The sequence below is a fragment of the Taudactylus pleione genome, unplaced genomic scaffold, assembly GCF_031769625.1.
Source record: "Taudactylus pleione unplaced genomic scaffold, aTauple2 ptg000296l, whole genome shotgun sequence".
NCBI lineage: Eukaryota > Metazoa > Chordata > Amphibia > Anura > Myobatrachidae > Taudactylus > Taudactylus pleione.
This window is the reverse complement of record NW_028284698.1, coordinates 11,850,703-11,868,976: the sequence shown is the minus strand read 5'-3', so window position 1 is coordinate 11,868,976 and position 18,274 is coordinate 11,850,703. Positions and strand designations below refer to the sequence as shown.

General features: G+C 43.8%; 1 protein-coding gene across 1 annotated transcript in view; it reads right to left on the bottom strand.

The window, feature by feature from the left end:
- Nucleotides 1-17,681, bottom strand: part of CHRDL1 (chordin like 1) — a 156,384-nt gene extending 138,703 nt beyond the window's left edge. Inside the window, exon 1 of the mRNA XM_088482924.1 lies at nt 17,634-17,681. Within this exon, the coding sequence (XP_088339050.1) occupies nt 17,634-17,639 (6 nt within the window). The 5' untranslated portion in view covers nt 17,640-17,681. The remainder of the gene's footprint in view (nt 1-17,633) is intronic.
- Nucleotides 17,682-18,274: the final 593 nt, after the last annotated feature.

The window sequence follows — 18,274 nt, the reverse complement described above, 5'->3', positions numbered from 1 at the left end:
AAATGTGAATGTGTAGATGGTTTGTCTAATTAGAGTGTGGATTTTTATCAGGGACGTGCAGGTAAAGTAGGCAGGGGAGGTATAACAATTTTATTATTTTTTATAGATACTTCGCTGACCTTATTTTAAAAGGATTTATTGAAAGTTATATTTTAATGTGGATTTACAGTGATGTCACTACCAATATAATTACACTAACAAATACAATTAACAATATCTATACATTACAGTGGTTTTTGAGTGGCCCGACACAGGAATCCTTTTTTCTTTTTCTTTTTGACATGCCTCCTGATTGGTGGAAGGTTTCAGCTGTCCACCAAATATTGGGGGGGATCTCCAATTACATTTATTGGGGAATAGGCCACTCCATCCTAGGGTTGGGGCATCGAAGGCTCAATATTAATGTTACAGTTGATGCCGCCATTGAGACATGACCATGACCAGCTAAACATATCTGCAAAACATTGTTTGCCAATAATGATGTATTGTAAAAGCACCCACATGCAGAGCTGGATGGAGAATGCCTTGTCACACCCCAGTTACATCTCCTCCATTGTAACTCTGTTTCACCCGTACATGCTTGGTTCCAGAGCATGCACAGTTCGAAAACACGCAAGATATGCTCCATAAACAGGTGTATGTACAACTATGCATCAAGCCCATTATGTCACTGTTAAAGGTGCCTCCTGAAGCTGTGGTGCTCTAGTGCAGCCTTTTCCAGTATAATTTGTTGCGCTACAGGAGGTGGAAAGCAACTAGACTCCTAGGGGTAAATTTACTAAGAATCGAGTCTGGGAGAGTTTGCAAACTCTGGAGAGTTTGGTCATTTTTTCCCACTCTCCAATTTACTAATGTCAAACTCTCGAGAGAGATCTCCTTTGCTACGGGAAAATACTGGAGAGTTAGCAAACTCTCTTCAATTCACCATCGGCAAAACTTGAGAACCTTTCCACTAGTTAAGATAGGATTCGGGAATTTACCAAGCAGAGAGTTTCTAAACTCTCATTAGAAGGGAGAACTCTGATGTAAAAACTTGTGAAAAAAATTCACCTGCCTGTGATCTGCGGGTTTGACAGAAACATACACAGATCACTGTGATCCATGTATGTTTCTGCCTATAAATAAAATTACGGGGCCAGTACTGGTTTTAAAACTAGGGGGGGAAAAAATGCATAGGGTACTCCCTATATTTAAAACCAGCACCGGACCCAAAATGTGGGAACTGTGAGTAGCCAGAGCCAATCAGCGGCCGCTCTACAGTTAGTGGCTGCTGATTGGCTGGCGGGACGTGGGAAACCTTGTGACGTCTCGTCAGCTGGCATTCGCGAGGTATCTGTATGTGTGGCAACACACATACAGATACTGGGTCCGTCTGGTCGGGATTCGTTTTTTGTTTTGCCAAGTCCCGGGGATCCTACGGAGACCAGCGCCAGGATCTAGGTGAGCATATAATCTTTTTTGCAGCTACAGCCGTGGAATCTACTGGAGAAGAGGACAGAAACATCTGGCAGCAGGTAAGTATGTGTGAGTGGGTAGGTGTATGCAATAAACTTTACTAGTCACTGTGTGTGTGTTTTGTATTTATTTAACTATTTATTTTACAGTGGGTGTACGGGGGTGGCCGCTTGCTGGCACTTGTAGTTCCACAGGTGCCAAAGGGCAGGCATGCTGGCACTTGTAGGTCCACGTTAAAATACAATAGTTTAATTCTATTCTTTACATTATTATCTCCGTACCCAACGCTCTAGGGGTGAGGGTAAGAGCCCCAGGCTTCAGTCCAAGCCTGGGGTTAATGGAGAGGGGGGACCTGAGATCCCTGGCATGGGCTGATAATGCTGTGGCCTTGGAGACCCGGTAATAGGGTCTCCGGGCTGCGGCATTACAGCCTGGCCATTTTGTTAAAACCAGGACTGGCCCTGCAGCCTGGTGTTGGTTTCTAATTTACGGTGGAACCCTATACATTTTTTTCCCCGTAATTTTAGAAACCAGGACTGGCTGGCAAATTCGGGACTGGTTAGTTAAGCTTTAGGGGGGGACCCTATGTCATTTTTTTAACAAACATTGAACCCGTTTTTTTTACAGCTACAACACAAGCAGCCTTCACATATCTCACTGATATGTGCTGGCTGCTTGCTTGGGAGACTTTTGCAGAGAGAAGACACTGCAATCTCGGGTGAGTAATCTCCTGCAAAACCTGCTACTCGGGAGAAATCTCATTCTGCTTCATCATCGGACATCTCACTCTCAGCTAAACTCACTTCTTGGTAAATATGAGAGTCTCAGGAGCCTCAAATCACCTGAGTTTCGGCGTAGCTAATCGAGTTGAAAAAAAAGCAAACTCTCCCAGACCCGATTCTTAGTAAATTTACCCCCTAGAGTGTTTATTAAAAGAACTAAAAGAAAACTGTTGATATGCTGCGAATTCTACAATAAAATACTTTTGCAATTGGTTTTTATTACTGTATCTGTATTAATCATTGCCAGCTCCTTGTTGTTCCTGTATCCTTCACTGTTTATTTATTTACTCAATTGCACAAGCCAGTGATTAGCAATGGGCTTTCATATCCACCATGCTCTTGCAGAATGTTCACAGGCGTGATGCACAAGTGCACATATACTTGCAAATGTGTGCTGTAAGCAGGGATTCAAATCCCAAACTCATTTTGATTTTATTAAACAATAAAGGGAAAAGGGAGAAGGAACTTCTGCATAAGATAAATGTAAATTTATATTTCCATCAAGATGATCCCCATTTCTATGTAATGTGCTAATGCATTTATTAAGGTGGGGGTGCTGCCAAAAGACAGTTATTAAGCATGTAAAGAAAAAAGAAGAAAGAAACGTCTTTTTTGTTGGCGCACTGTAAGTTAATATTTAAAAAATAACCTTTATTTAATATTAAAACTTTTTTTTATATCAAAGCCTCTCTAATTATTGAAGCAACCTTGTCAAGTGAAATATAAAACAAAACAAACACAATAATATATTCAATAATAGAAACAAATAAAAAATTTTAATATTAAATAAATAAAGGTAATTTTGATTTTAGGATTACCGGGATCCAATCTCGGAATTTGTCCTGGGATTGTGTTTAATGAAACAGCTCCTGGCCTCTCCACAACACCCCACAGCGCCACCCCCCTGACGGTGGTGGCACTGCTCTGTTTTGAGATGCAGAGGCCCTCGCCAGCCCCTCCCCACCCAGAAATGGCAGCAGACTGTCAATCACTGACAGTCTGCTGACGGACTGTGTGTGTGTTCACAGATCTGTTCTGCACATGAGCAGAATGGGTGTCCCCACTGCAGTGAAAACTGCTTGTGGCTGTAATTGCAGTCATAAGCTGTGCACCCTGTGGAGTCTCACTCTAGCACATGTATTCTGTCAATTTAAGTTAAATGATCAGAATATATAATACAATCTCCTCTATTGACTGATAACAATGATTCAAAGGAGATAAAAGCTAGATCCTAGGTGCCATACATAAATAAGGCAGTGTCAAAGCAGCTACCCATTAATGTCAGATAGTGCATCACTAAAGCATTCAGTTCCTCCAATGGGACCTCAATGCCCAACATAATACTTCTGCATACTGCACTGGGACCCTGTCACCTGATGACCGGGCTGCAGTGCAGCATGGGAGACCAGCTGACCGGAGGGGAGACATCACCGGAGGCCCGACCACCAGTCCCTGGAGTCAGGTAAGTTAATTTTTTTTTTACTTTTTTTTTACTTTTTTTTACACTGTATCAGCGTGTGGTCTGTTTAGACCACACAGCTGATTACTGGGGCCGGCTCCGGGCTCTGCCCTCCCCGCTAGAGCGGAGCAGGAGTCCGGTAACCGGGGGAGACCCTGGATAACTCCACCTACAGTTGGCGTTTATCACAGGGCTTTCCCCGATATATTTTTTTACAATTTATTTTTAGTAACTTTGGTCGGATCACATTTCCCATTACAATTATGGGAAATGAGATCTGATTACTAAAAATAAGTGATACTTAGGGGTTGGAGTAGAATTTTACGAATTCTACTCCAATTGCCCTTTAGTAACTGTAGGTGATACTAAAATAAAGTGAAAGGGTGTGAAAACACCCTTTTTCACTTTATTTTAGTAAAAATAATGTTAATAAATAGAGCCCTTAGAGAGTTTTATTAAGCAAAATTACAACTGACATAATGCACTTCTTTGACTTGGAAAAAACTGGAACAAAGAGACAGAGGGTCTCATTCAGACCTGGTCGCAAGCGCTGAGCACTCGCAACCGGGTCGATGTTAAGGCCCTGCGCACGCGTAGCGGCCGCACTGCGCGTGCGCAAGCCCCGGAGCGAGAGAGAATTTTTCTCGCTCCGGAGCTCACTACAAAAGGGGCGGCTGTCGATGTTGATCGACAGCTTGCCCCGTTTTGTAGGCGGGGCGGGGGGGTGGCTACACAAACGGAGGTGTTCCTGACGGAACGCCTGCGATTTTGTGGGCGGCCGTACTGACATCAGCAGTGATGTCAGTGGGGAGCTTCCTGCTTGATCAGAGCAGGAAGCTCCCTGGGGCTTGCGGTTGCCGAGACCCAACCTTAGGGTCTCGTCGCAAGCCCTGATGGTCGCGTTGGTCTTGACCATCGCGACCATCACCCTGGTCGGTTGCTGAAGCTGTGGGTGGTAAGGAGGCCGCACCAAAAAAAAAAGCGCCCGCCCTCATTCAGAATGAGCGCTCGCTTCTTGCGAGTGCCTCTGAATGAGGGCCAGATTTCCATACATCACTCCATTAAATACCCCATGACCACTCCCCATGAACATTCATTGGCTGCATAAGACCAGCTAAACTTAAAGGGGCAATAGCCAACACCTTATTAAACTGGCAACAGTCAAAACACTTGTGATTTAATGTCCCTCATGCTTAATTGTCAGCCTTCGGGCTTACAGATAATCAATAACATATTACACATAAATGGACAATCCATAGATAATCAATGACATATTACATATAAACAAAAACACATAAATAGCCAAACCATAGATAAGGAAAAACATACACTTTGGCTTCAGTCACACCATACAGCCCCTCTCATGAATTCAATTGTTTTCTGCACGCCCATTCTTACAGCAGGCACCCACATTTCTGCTCACACCCTCCAGAGGTGGCGAGCAGAAGTGTGTGAAAAGTTGGCCCTTTTCGCATCGCACCCATAAATTTAGACAGGTTTATCTGCTTTGCTTGGTTAAACCCGGTGCTTTTGGGCACGATAATTAACAATTGAATTGCTCTGTCGGACGCACATTAATTAACGCCGCCCAAAGAACAATTGAATCGACCCCCAAAATGTGCATTTTGTTTGCACAAATAAAACAACTAGAAGCAACAAAACTACTTTGCTAGACCAATTTAATGTGCAATATTTGTATATCTGTGTGCAAATGAGTCTTAGGGGTATATTTACTAAAGTTAGAGTTTTTAGAAGTGGAGATGTTGCCCATAGCAACCAATCAGATTCTATCTTATATTTAACTAGCACCTTCTAGAAGATAATAGCTACTGTAGAGTTGAATTGGTTGCTATGGGCGACATCTTAGTAAATTTACCCTTTAATCTGTATACGTAGTGCTATGATGCCGCAGCCTTTACTCACGCCAAGTTCCATTGTGCTTCATCTGTGACTTTTCAGGTGTTTATAACTAATTCCTGTGTAAAGTCGCAGCCCAGCGTCTGCAGTACACTTTAATTGTTTTTTCACTGTGTCTGTGATGCAAACTGTAAAGAAAAAGACGCAATGCCACCCCTCTCGGACTGGCTCAAATGGCCGAGTGTTTCGCGCCATATGGCATACTGAGGCTAATGTGTATGAGGACACATCTGTATAAACAAAAACACAAAATATGGCAAGTGTAAATATCTAATGACATTTTTTTATTTGTTTTTGTTTGTTTTATTAACTTATGAACTCGTTCCTTGCACTGTATAAATTTGTTAGATTGACATACATCTGTGCTTTTCATGCCGTAGAGTTTATGGAAAAATATGTAAAAGGTTTTATTTAAAAGAATCTCCTTTCTGTCCAAAAATAAATCCCATTAATATGTTCCAAATGAATTAGTCATTTATCTATACAGCTTAAGTAATGGGATGAGACACATCAAAAGGCTTCTACTTTCCAACAATGTGACCCCTTCTGCTACATCTATTAACAACAGCACCTATTGCCAGGACCAAAAAAATTATTTTTCCAGGAATATTTAACAAAGCAAAAAACTCTCCATTACTAAGTTTGAACTTTTACATAATCTACTTCTATATATCGATCTATCTGCGTAGGTAGAACGATGGAGACCCCATATAAAAATTTCCACGGGCCCCGTACTCCCTCTCCCACCCTCCTCTCTAAGCGGGCCATGCACCTCACAGAGCAGGACGGGCGCTCAGTTCCTGACCCCTGTGGGGCGGCTTTTCATCTCTCCTAATATATGCTGGAAGGAGATGTGGCCGTGGTCCGGGGATGTTCCAGCAATCTCAGCATGACTACTCCTTCTCCTAGCATCAGTGAGAAGAGACGCAGCCAGCCGGGACAGTAAATGTACTGCCCTGCAGCGCTAAACTGCTAATAAAAAGCCATCCACAGGGCTTAGGAGATGAGTGCCCACCGGCTGCCAGTGTAACTCGGTGCAGGGGTGGGGCTGAGCCATGACGCAATGGAGGTGTGTGGGTCTAGGGGCGTGATGATGCGATTGTATCATCATAGCCCCTCTCCACAATGCCACGATTACTGATATTGTGAAGCGGAGGGTGAAATTGCTTAATTGGACGCCTGTTTTGCCCACTTCACTATGGAAGGGTGAATCCAGCCTCCGGGAGACTTGCCCACTTTTCAAGGTGGCCAGGAGCACCACCCGATTTTTGGGAGCCTCCTGGAAGGTAGACAAGTATAATCTATCATCTATCTATCTATCTATCTATCTTTCTATCTATCTATCTATCTATCTATCTATCTACCACCAGCGTCGCAGATGTGATGACGTTGCAACGCTGCCTGTCAGAGAGAGGAATAGAGAAAAGCGAGAATGGCAAGAAGGAGTCTGGAGGTAAGTTAATTACAGAGGAAGGGAAACACAATACAAGATGCACAGGTTTCCACAGGTGCATGGCGCTGCGAGAGGTCATTTCAGTTTTGATTAAATCCCCTGCACAATTAGCATAAAGATCAGTGGCATAACTATAAATTTTGCTCCCCCATGCCAAAAAAGTTTCAGGCGCCCCCCTCCTGCCCAACTCCCCCCCTGCCCAAAGATCAAACACACCCAAAGACGACGTTTAAGGTGTGTGGTTACATGATACAGCAACGTGCCTTACACATTATGACACACTAAGTAATGCCACTTACAACACAGTGTGCCACACCGGAATGCCCCTTCCAACACATTATGCCACACAGCAATGCCCCTTACACATGCCACCCTGTAATAGTGCCCCTTATGCAATGCCCCCTGTAGTAGTGCCCATTATGCAGGGCCCCCTGTAATTGTGCCCATATGCAGTGCCCCTTGTAGTTGTGCCCCTTCAAGTAGTGCCCCCTGTAGTTGTGCCCCTTCTAGTAGTGCCCCCTGTAGTTGTGCCCATTTTAGTAGTGCCCCCTGTAGTTGTGCCCAGTAGTTGACCCCTGTAGTGAGCCCCCTGTAGTTGCCCCAGTAGTGAGCCCCCTGTGGTTGCCCCCAGTGGTGAGCCCCCTGTAGTTGCCCCCAGTAGTTGCCCCAGTAGTGAGCCCCCTGTAGTTGCAACCAGTAGTCAGCCCACTGTAGTTGCACCTAGTTGATCCCAATAGTGAGCCCCCTGTAGTTGCCCCTAGTGAGCCCCCTGTAGTTGCCCCCAGTAGTGAACCCCCTGTAGTTGCCCCCAGTAGTGAGCCCCCTGTAGTTAGCCCTCTGTAGTTGCTCTCCCCCCCCCGCTCGCACATAAACACACAAAAAAACAAAACAAAAAACACAAACACTTACCTTTATACCCGCTCCAGTGCTGCTGCCGCCCATACCCCGGCGTCCGTTCCTCGGCACTATGGGAGTGACGTCATGACGTCACTCCCATAGTGCTCTGCGGGACCCGGAAGACGGAGCTCACTCCTGAGCTCCGTCCCCGGCGTCTGCTCCTCGGCACTATGGGAGTGACCAGTACCATGCTTTGTGCTGCGTTTTATTGTACTTAATCTACGACTTTATATCCAGTCCTTTGCATCAAAAGTACTAATCTAGTGTACCTGCTATGCTACAAGTGACTTTGTATGCGGCTAAAAGGCAAAATTCAGGAATTTAATTTGTTGATGGGGTTTTTCTTCACCAGGGAAATAATTCTTCTGTCATCCACCACAGTTGTTTTCCGTGGTCTTCCGGGTCTTTTGGTGTTGCTGAGCTCTCCGGTGCGTTCTTTCTTTTTAAGAATGTTCCAAACAGTTGATTTGGCCACACCTAATGTTTTTGCTATCTCTCTGATGGGTTTGTTTTGATTTTTCAGCCTAATGATGGCTTGCTTCACTGATAGTGACAGCTCTTTGGATCTCATATTGAGAGTTGACAGCAACTGGTTCCAAATGCAAATGTCACACCTAGAATCAACTCCAGACCTTTTACCTGCTTAATTGATAATGAAATAAAGAGGGAATAGCCCACACCTGTCCATGAAATAGTTTTTGAGTTGATAGTCCCATTACTTTTGGCCCCTTAAAAAATGGGAGGCACATATAGAAACGGTTGTAATTCCTACACCGCTCACCCGATTTGGATCTAATTACCCTCAAATTAAATCTGAAAGTCTGCAGTTAAAGCACATCTTGTTTGTTTCATTTCAAAGCCATTGTGGTGGTGAATAGAGGCCAAAATATGAAAATTCTGTCAATGTCCCAATATTTATGCAGCTGACTGTATGTTGTTTATAGAATTGTAGTTATGGTTTATATATCTGGGATGTGAAATACAAATGTGGTTTGCTTGGCATCAGATGATACTATTAGTTGATGAAAACCAATTATTAGATCAGTATCTTCTTAACTGAAAGTGTCATCATTTTAAAATGTATAAAAGTATTTAAAAACCTGTAGCACAAAAGGACTTATAAAATATATTGCATAATTTATATTTCAGTGTATTTTGGGATAGTTATTCATGGTAAACCTGTCACCTACAAGAAGGCAGACATTTTTTGGGTTGGACCAACATGCATAAGAAAGCATCATTTAAAGATTCCATTGCAGTTTGTCTATGCTAAAAGAGACTTAGGTCCTGATTCATTACGGATCACTAAAGCGATCGCAACTGCGATTACGTACGCAGTCCCACTTTTAAAATATGCTAATGATTGCTATTGCAATGTCATCGCAGCCTAACATAAGGATGCCCACTTTACCTTACACACATCCGCAATACTTAGCAAGTCTGTGAAACCATTGGTAACATCGAGTACCATCAGAGCCTCATGTACACTTGCACAAGGTCTGACCTTACTCAGGAGTTGCTAACCTCATCGAACACAGAGAAAGCCCAAGGTGGGTACAGCATCGCAGTGGATAATTTATGCAAGCCCCTGTAACGGCATTCAAACGCACTGGCGCACCAACGTTTTGCTGACCACCCCCCTGTCACTAACCCCAAACGGTCACTTCCTGTCAATCACTCTGCGATGGGTCTGCGTAGTCACTGTGATCGCAGTGTGATCGCAGTGAAGCTTTTGCGCAGGCGCAGTAAACAATCGGCCGTCTGCATACTTAATCGCAGTTGCGATTGGTAAGGAATCAGACCCTTAAACTGTAAAGCCACCTAATCTGAAAGGAATTATGTGACGTTTCATAGTACATAATATAAATTCAGTAATTGTCCCTCTTCACCAACATTTTTGGATCCTGTAGATTACAGGTTAGGTCCCTGCTTATAATATATAGGCAGTTATGTGTCTTATGATCAATGAGCAACAGAATGACTGTCAAGTTTTGCCCAACGCAAAAGTTTTGAGATGATGCCAATTATACTGGCACAAGACTGGCATTCTTTAGGAAGTTTGGGGTTAGGCACATTTTGGATGGTTGAGTCCTGCTATGACATGGATCCCACGTTGCGGGTTTCCAAATTATAGTGGGATCAGCTCTTCCTTTCAGCCTATACTGGCTGCAGATTTTACGGAGATTCCAGACCCGCTACAAGTGCTACTAGATGCCAGATGTTCCCTGTTGTCATTGTTAAGTTGTGGATATTTGGCGCATCTAGTATTGTGGCCACAGGTGCTCTAAGCAACTCAACTCAAAATACACAGATTAAAATGCAGTTGTGAGGCTTGCACTTTACCTTAGCCTAGAGACAGGGTTGGAAAAAAAACAAAACCCTGTTTTTTTGGTTGAAACCATTTTTTTTGTTTAAACCATTTTTTTTGCATTAATGTTTAAATTTAAAAAAAAGAATCTTGCTATGTATTAGAAACCTTGATCAATCACGTTTTAATGCTTTCCAACATTAACAATCCAAAGTTATTATTAGAATGTAAGCTCTTACGAGCAGGGCCTCTACCCTCTTGTGCTTCTCCTTACTTTACTTTCACCTACTTCTTACCCCCCACCAGGGCACCTAACACTTGGTTGCTTAAGCTCTGTTGCATATCTAGGTGTTATGGTCACTAATGTAGCAATGTATATTATCCATGTCCTTGTCCTATATTGTACTGTAAGTCGGTTGTCAAATTATTTGTTTATGTACTTTGTAAGGCGCTGCGGAACACTTGTGGCACCATATAAATAAAGGAAAATAATAATAATAATAATAATAATAATAATAATAATAATATGATTTATTTGACATCTTTCAATAAAACCAATTTTAGATTAAACATAATTAAAAAAAACATGCAAAAGCACTTTTCAGAGAAACACACAAACACAAAAAAGGAGTTAATCATTAGAACTGGAAATGTCACTGGCATTAAACATTTTGAATAATAACACTAGTTTAGAGGCCTTTTGAGTTCCCAGTCTGTTTCGAAGCTTCGAATGAACTAAACCAAAAGAAGAAAAAATTCTTTCTACACTAGCTGAAGATGCCTGAGCAGTCAGAAGTTGTTAGATAATGGGAAATACAATGGGGTTAACTTCTTTTTGCTCATCTACCATTCATAAGATGATACTTGTGACACCACAGAGACTAATGCAGCGTACACATGGTCAGATAACCCATCAGATTTTAACAATAACGATCCTATCGTTATCATTAAAATCTGACAGTTTCTGCCCCCTGCAAACGATGGTAGTTATCAACCATCGTCTGTAGTCCGTGCATGCAGGCCAACCAGGTCGATAACGACCAGGTTAGCCTGTTTACTATAGGGACCCGCGATCGTTAATCGAGGGATGTTATAGTCATTAGGGGGTTAATGCATGTGTCGGATGCTCGATAACAATCATCCAACACATGCAGGACGATTAGATAACGACAGTTATCGTTATCTGATTGTCCCCCCGTCTGACCGTGTGTATGCACGGGATCGGTATGAATGACCGCCGGACCTATGTCCAACGGTTCAAATCCCGATACCAGAAGACTGGCAGGACTGAAAATCCTGATTGTTAAGTATAGTAACTACACCTAATCCTATCCCCCACCTAACCCTTCCTTAGGGGTGCCTAACCCTAACCTCCCCCCCTAGTGCCTAACCCTAATCCCCCCTGTAAGTGCCTAAACCTACCCCCTCCCCTTCCCCACAGCCTAAACCTAGCACTGAAACCTAACCCTCTCCCCCAGCGGCTATCCGCGCCCGGCGCCTGGCTTACCTTCGTTCGGTATGCCGGGCTTCGGGCTCCCGACGTAGGGATAATGATAGGCAGCAGTATTTTGACACCTGTCATTAGTTCCCTGTCGGGATTAGACAGTTGGGAAGCCGGCGGTCGGTATTTCGACAGTCGGCTTCCTGACTGCATCCCGTATGCACCATAAGTCTTTCTTTCTAGCACTCCTTTCAGTAGGACTTAAGGTTTTGAATTGAAATACAAAGGTAAACATGGAGATTAAACCACGAGGTGTTTCTCTGTGTATTGCCTGTTTTATGTGTTGGTGTTTACTCTTTAAGATTGAGAATGTTAGCTGTGTTTCTTTTTCCTGCCCTAAGGGATTGATGGGGGAGAAGTCTTAGCTTGATGCAAGGCAGATTTAGCACCTCTCTCATCTGGTTCATCCTCCCTATATCTTTGTAGTGTGTGTGATTTACTGCATTGGTTCAGCTTACTCAGATAAAGACCACAAACAATAAGAATGTGGAATAATACCAGTCATCGTGTAGTGCCTGTAGTCACAGCATAATAAAATAGAGTGTTTTTTTTTTTTTTTAAATCATGGTTTAAACCAGCCAACCCTGCCTAGAGATCAACAGTAATCAGTCCTCTATGAGGCAACTTGTCAAATGTTTTTGCAAAATGCACTGAGGCAGCCCATAAATGATCTGCTTCCACTCTGTGTAGGCAACAGATGCATTTTATTACACTACAATCGTATAGAGAATTGAGGCTCATCAGATAGTTACAGTGACCTAGCATACAGTTGGCAAACAAAATTGTTCCACCTATTTTATTAAAATTTTTACATACCAGGCTGAGCATATAAAAGCTGACCTTTGGTATGGGGCAGGCTTGCCGACATTTAGCTCCCTCCTTCCGGGAGAGAGCTGTCGGGCTTACACAGCCGGGGGCGTGATGCGGCCAAAGGGGGCGGGGCCCGGCAGCTGACACGTCATTGGGGGTGGAGCATGGGGGCGTGACAGCGCAAACGTGTCATCGTGGCTCCGCCCCCTCTTCACAATGCTAATTAATGGCATTGTGCAGCTGTGGGCGGAGCCACAATGACGCGATTCAACGCGAATCATGTCACCGGGCCCCCCGCTGCCGGGGTTTTCACTTACAATCGCGGGGGGATGCGGACACATCGCCGGGGGCTGGGAGGCTTGCCTGCCTTTCCAGGGGGCCGGGAGCGGCACACGATTTTCGGGAGGCTCCCGACCAAATCGGGAGGGTAGGCAAGTATAGTCTGGGGCAACATGGCATATGTACAGCTCACAGTCACAGACCATATTAAATCCACCACTTCCATAACAGTGATCTAGTACAAATGCAGCCCCACTTAGGAATGACACAGCAAGCTTAGTGCCAAAAATACTAACACTGAACAGTGCAGAACCCTCATGAAACAAGTTATTTATGTGTAAGGTACGGAAGGAAAAGTGTTACACAAAACAGACTATTAAAACAAATATTTGCCATAATATAAGATTGTGATCTCAGTACTTCCCAGCGTGACTGAGTAACCAGCATTTGGTGGTTATGCCGTACGTCAGCTGTCACAAATATCCTTCCTTGCTGAGACACAAATGTCAAACTCCAACTTCAAGTTGTGATTGCGTACTGCATGATGTCATCCGTGAAACTGGGATAGAGAATGTAGGAAAGGGACAAGAGGTCTTTGTAAGCTACGCTGCATAATTGGGACTAAACCAACACAGAGACAGACAATGCTTATTAGTATTACACTGCTTTTCTTCATACATAAAGTATGTTTTGTGTGTTTGCTTATTCTAGTACAGCAGTGCCACCTACTGTAGCAGGCCAGAGGCAACTACAGTGATCAGTACAGTACATTGTGTCCAGACACAGAAATACAGTACATACATTTGTTTCCTGTAGCTACTGAAAGCGCTTAGTGAAAAATCTTTGATTAACCAATACAGTTTACAAACAGATCTAAGGCCCTCATTCAGAGCCGCTCGTTAGCGGCAGTACGCTCGTTCCGAGCGATGTTTGCACATCTGCGCATGCGTACGGTTTTTAGTACGCATGCGCGAACTAGTCAGTGCGGCCAAAAATCGTTTGTACGCTATATAGCGAGTGCCTGCTATTTTGAGTGACAGAATGAGGCGTATGTGGGTGGTAACAGGGGAAGGTGCTTGAAAATGGGGAGTGGAGATCCGAACGCAGGCGTGCTTAAAGGTCAAAACGGGCGTATTATGGGTGTGCATAATTAATTCAGCAGCGTCATTGACCACGTCACTGGGTTATTTTATAGCCAGAACTGCTCGCAAATTTGTGGTAGCAAACACCAACCACAAGAATAGCGAGCAGTTCATACGCTGGTCGATGTACTCGATTAATCTAATAAATAGCGGACATGACGTAGGATGCGAGCGGCCAGGGGGCGTTTTTAACAAATAAACGAGCGTATGTTTTGCTCGCTCGTTCAGACTTAGAGGCGTGAACAGACTACAATTTGCGAACGGAACATTTGAATAGCCACCCCTTGTTTTTGAACGAACGACCGCAAATAGCGAACGGCTCTGAATCAGGCCCTAAGATTCATGCTGCAAGCAAACTGCAGAACACTTTTATTTTGCAAACTTTTCCAGACAGCCATAAATACTTCTGTTAGATTTATTCACATCTGAGATATCTGAAACAATGTGAGATACACGTGTCCTCATTCACCCAGCAATTTTGCACCCTATGGCGCAACATATTTGGCGTCACTTAGATGCTACACCACAGATAGATTGTTGTACTTATTCCCGAATTTTGGCTTTTAGCCGCATACAAAGTCACTTGTAGCATAGCAGGTACACTAGATTAGTACTTTTGATGCAAAGGAATGGATATAAAGTCGTAGATTAAGTACAATAAAACGCAGCACAAAGCATGGTACTGGTCACTCGACTCTGAACTCTGGGCCTGATTCAGAGCTGCTCGCTGTTGGCGAGCGCTCGCTCTGAATCAGGGCGGGGATTTATGTTTTTTTCTTCTTCGGGCCGCTCGCTAAGCTGTGGGTGACCACCCACAGCTTTTGCGAGCGGCCTGTAGATGGTCGCGATTATCGCGACCATCGGGCTTACGAGGAGACCCTGTGGTAGGGTCTCAGCTCTCACAAGCCCGAGTGGACTTCCTGCTCTAATAGAGCAGGAAGTCCACTACTGACATCACTAGTGATATCAGTAGAGCCGCCTACAAACACCAGGCGTTCCTTTGGGAACGCCTGCGTTTGCTCAACCACCCCCCATAGCCGCCTACAAAACGGGGCGAGCTGTCAATCAACATCGACAGCCGCCCCGTCTTGTAGCGAGCCCCGGAGCGCTCATTGGGGCTCGCGCATCCACACGCCGGACACGGTGCATGTGCATGGGGCAAACATCGACCCGCCTGCGAGCGCTGTGCGCTTGTGAGCGGGTCTGAATCAGGCCCTCTGTCTTTTGCTTTTTTCCCTAGACCAGGTCCTGAGTCAAACACCGCAGTACATGAAATACCAGCGTCAGTAGTCAGTGCACCTTTGCACAGACAGACTCTCATTTGTCAGACAGACTCTCATTTGTCAGACAGACTCTCATTTGCTGCTGTGTCATCCGCGGAGGGAGCAGGCTGGAGCTCAATAATGAGCTCCATGTGCCGGCTCCCCCCGGAACATGTGATGGGAGAGACGTCATACGTCATGACGTCTCTCCCATGCCGGAGAAGAGCAGCCGGGGCTCAGAGCAGACAGCAGCGGTCGCATCAGGAGCGGGGATCAGGTAAGTTGTATTTTTTTCGTCCTTTTTGCGTTGGTTTGTGTGTGTAAGCCTGGTACTACAGGGGGGGCACTGAAATAGGGGGTGGCCGCTACTGGGGGCACTTTATGGGGGGGTGCCCGCTACTGGGGGGCACTGTATAGGAGTGGCCACTACTGGGGGCAATTTATGGGGGTGGCCACTACTGGGAGCACTGTATAGGGGTGGCCACTACTGGGGGCAATTTAGGGGTGGGTGGCCACTTCTGGGGGCACAGTATAGGGGTGGCCAATGCTGGGGACAATTTAGGGGGGTGGCCACTACTGGGGGCACTGTATAGGGGGGACTACTACTGGGGACCCTGTATAGGGGGGTCTACTACTGGGGGCACTGTATAGGGGGGACTACTACTGGGGACACAGGATAGAGGGGGACTACTACTGGGGTCCACTACTGGGGGGCACTGTATGGGGGGACTACTACTGGGGGCACGGTATAGGGGGGCTACTACTGGGGGCAATGCAGCATGGGGGGATTACTACTGGGGGATTACTATAGGGGGCACTGCATAGGGGGGGGCGCCAGTCCATTACATTGCCAGGGGCGCTTGGATCACTAGATACACCCCTGCACCTTTGCACTAACATTTTGTCTCATCAGTGATGAGAAATAAGACACAAATTTGAAGAAAAAGTCTCTAGTGAGAAGCAAAGTGCAGCTAACTTTCAAGTCCATGGCACGCCAAATGGGGCTACTGTGCGATTAAAACAATTTACTGCAAAAATAGATATAGATCTGTCTATCTATATGTCTGTCTAACTATCTACACACATGCATTTGCAGGATGAGTACTTGTAGAGTATATCAGATTTATAAGTGGGATCATCATTATTGTTTATGGAAGTATTTTGTTCAGTGATATTGCACAAAGAATTATCAAATTCCTGCAACCATAAATTCATATATATAAGAAATGAAAGAGCGGATCATTGTACATGCGGATCATTTTTATAACAGCCATGTGTTCTAGCTGCAAGCAGTCTCCCTGAGCGAGCTAGTTTTAGACATTTAGTGCATGATTTGCAACATACAAGGTAGATTGTAGACCTATGTGGACTGTTCATCACCATCTCTTAGCTAATATTGTTATTCTAGGATGAGCATTGGGTTTTACTATAAAATTGTATTCTTGACATTCATTTTTTATAAACATCTTTGTTGACTTTAAATGACTTTTTATGCAATCAAAACAAGCTTATATTATTTCCTAGTATCTGAATTACTTCTTAATAATGTCACTTCTGCGTTCAGTCTCAAAGTCCTGTCAGTGCACATGTTCTGCGGACCCGTCAGTTTGATCAGTGTGATCAATTTCTATTTGTAAAGTCACCATGGCTAAAGTAAATGCCATCAAAATAAAGTATATTTTATTATATATGTATGCTATAAATAAACAAATTAAAAAATGATATATGCTGCCATATTCACAATAAATGCAATTTAAAAAAAGAATGAATTATCCTCCACAATCTTCTCTTGCAATGTATCCATAAAAGTCTGAATATACAGTAAGGTAGTATCACAGAACATGAGTACATAAGCCTAATAACATCAGTCAGTGCCTTTTAACAATGCAGATATTACACATAAGTTTGTTAACAGAACCTACACAATCTGTATAAGTGAAATGTGTAATGTGTTTAGAGGAGTACAACTCCCAGTTATAGAAACATATAGTAAAGAAACAGAAGGAGCTGGACAGTATCATATTTTTATGTGGGAGAATTTGATATACAAGACTCCAAACATGTCACTATAAAAGACTACAATGTATATGCGGATCATTTTTATAACAGCCATGTGTTCTAGCTGCGAGCAGTCTCCCCGAGCTAGCTAGTTTTAGACATTTTAAATCACCTTAATAAAACCTGGTATATTCCAATTTCTGATAAATGTGCTAAATTATGAATATACATTAAGATAGTGATTATGTTAGTATTATTATATACATTATATGCAGATGTACTAGACAGATCTTTTAAACTATTGATTCATGTTTATATATATATATATATATATATATATATATATATATATAGTACACAGAGAACTCACCTTCATTGACAGTCTCAGTGTTTGGTACAGGTCTGTCCCAGTAGATTTGTAATTAATAATCCAGTGTCCCTTTACAGTCTCTGTGGCACTGTACAGTCCTGTGCTTCAGAATAAAGCTCCTTGGCTGTCCCTGGGGGAGTTAGATGCAAGCAGAATGTGTAGAGAGAGAGGGCAGAGCTTGTATCTGACTGACTGACTGATTGATTGCCAGAACAGGGGTACCTGCCTCCCCTTCTCCTCCTCCTTTCATCCCACCTCGCTCTCTCGGATTGCTGGACACCTGCCACTGGCCTGGACTGAAGGGGTAGATGTTCAGCCACCCTGAGAACATGGGGATAGCTGAGATTATTAAGTCAGGCTGTTCTATTCCCTACATATTTAGATGATTTTCAATATAATAGTTCTGTAAGATGTATTGCAAAATCATCTACTGTTGTGTCAAGAAGGAGTTATAGTATATCCTGCACAATAGAATAGCTGGTAGATTGTAGAACAATTTAGCAGAAAAATATACAAATTTCTATTTTATTATTTGGCTGATGCCTAAATGGTCCTGAGATGTATTGTGCTTTGCTTTCTCATACCCCATCTATGTTCTCCTGACTTACCTATTATTGGGGCATAGTGCATATTACGAGAGA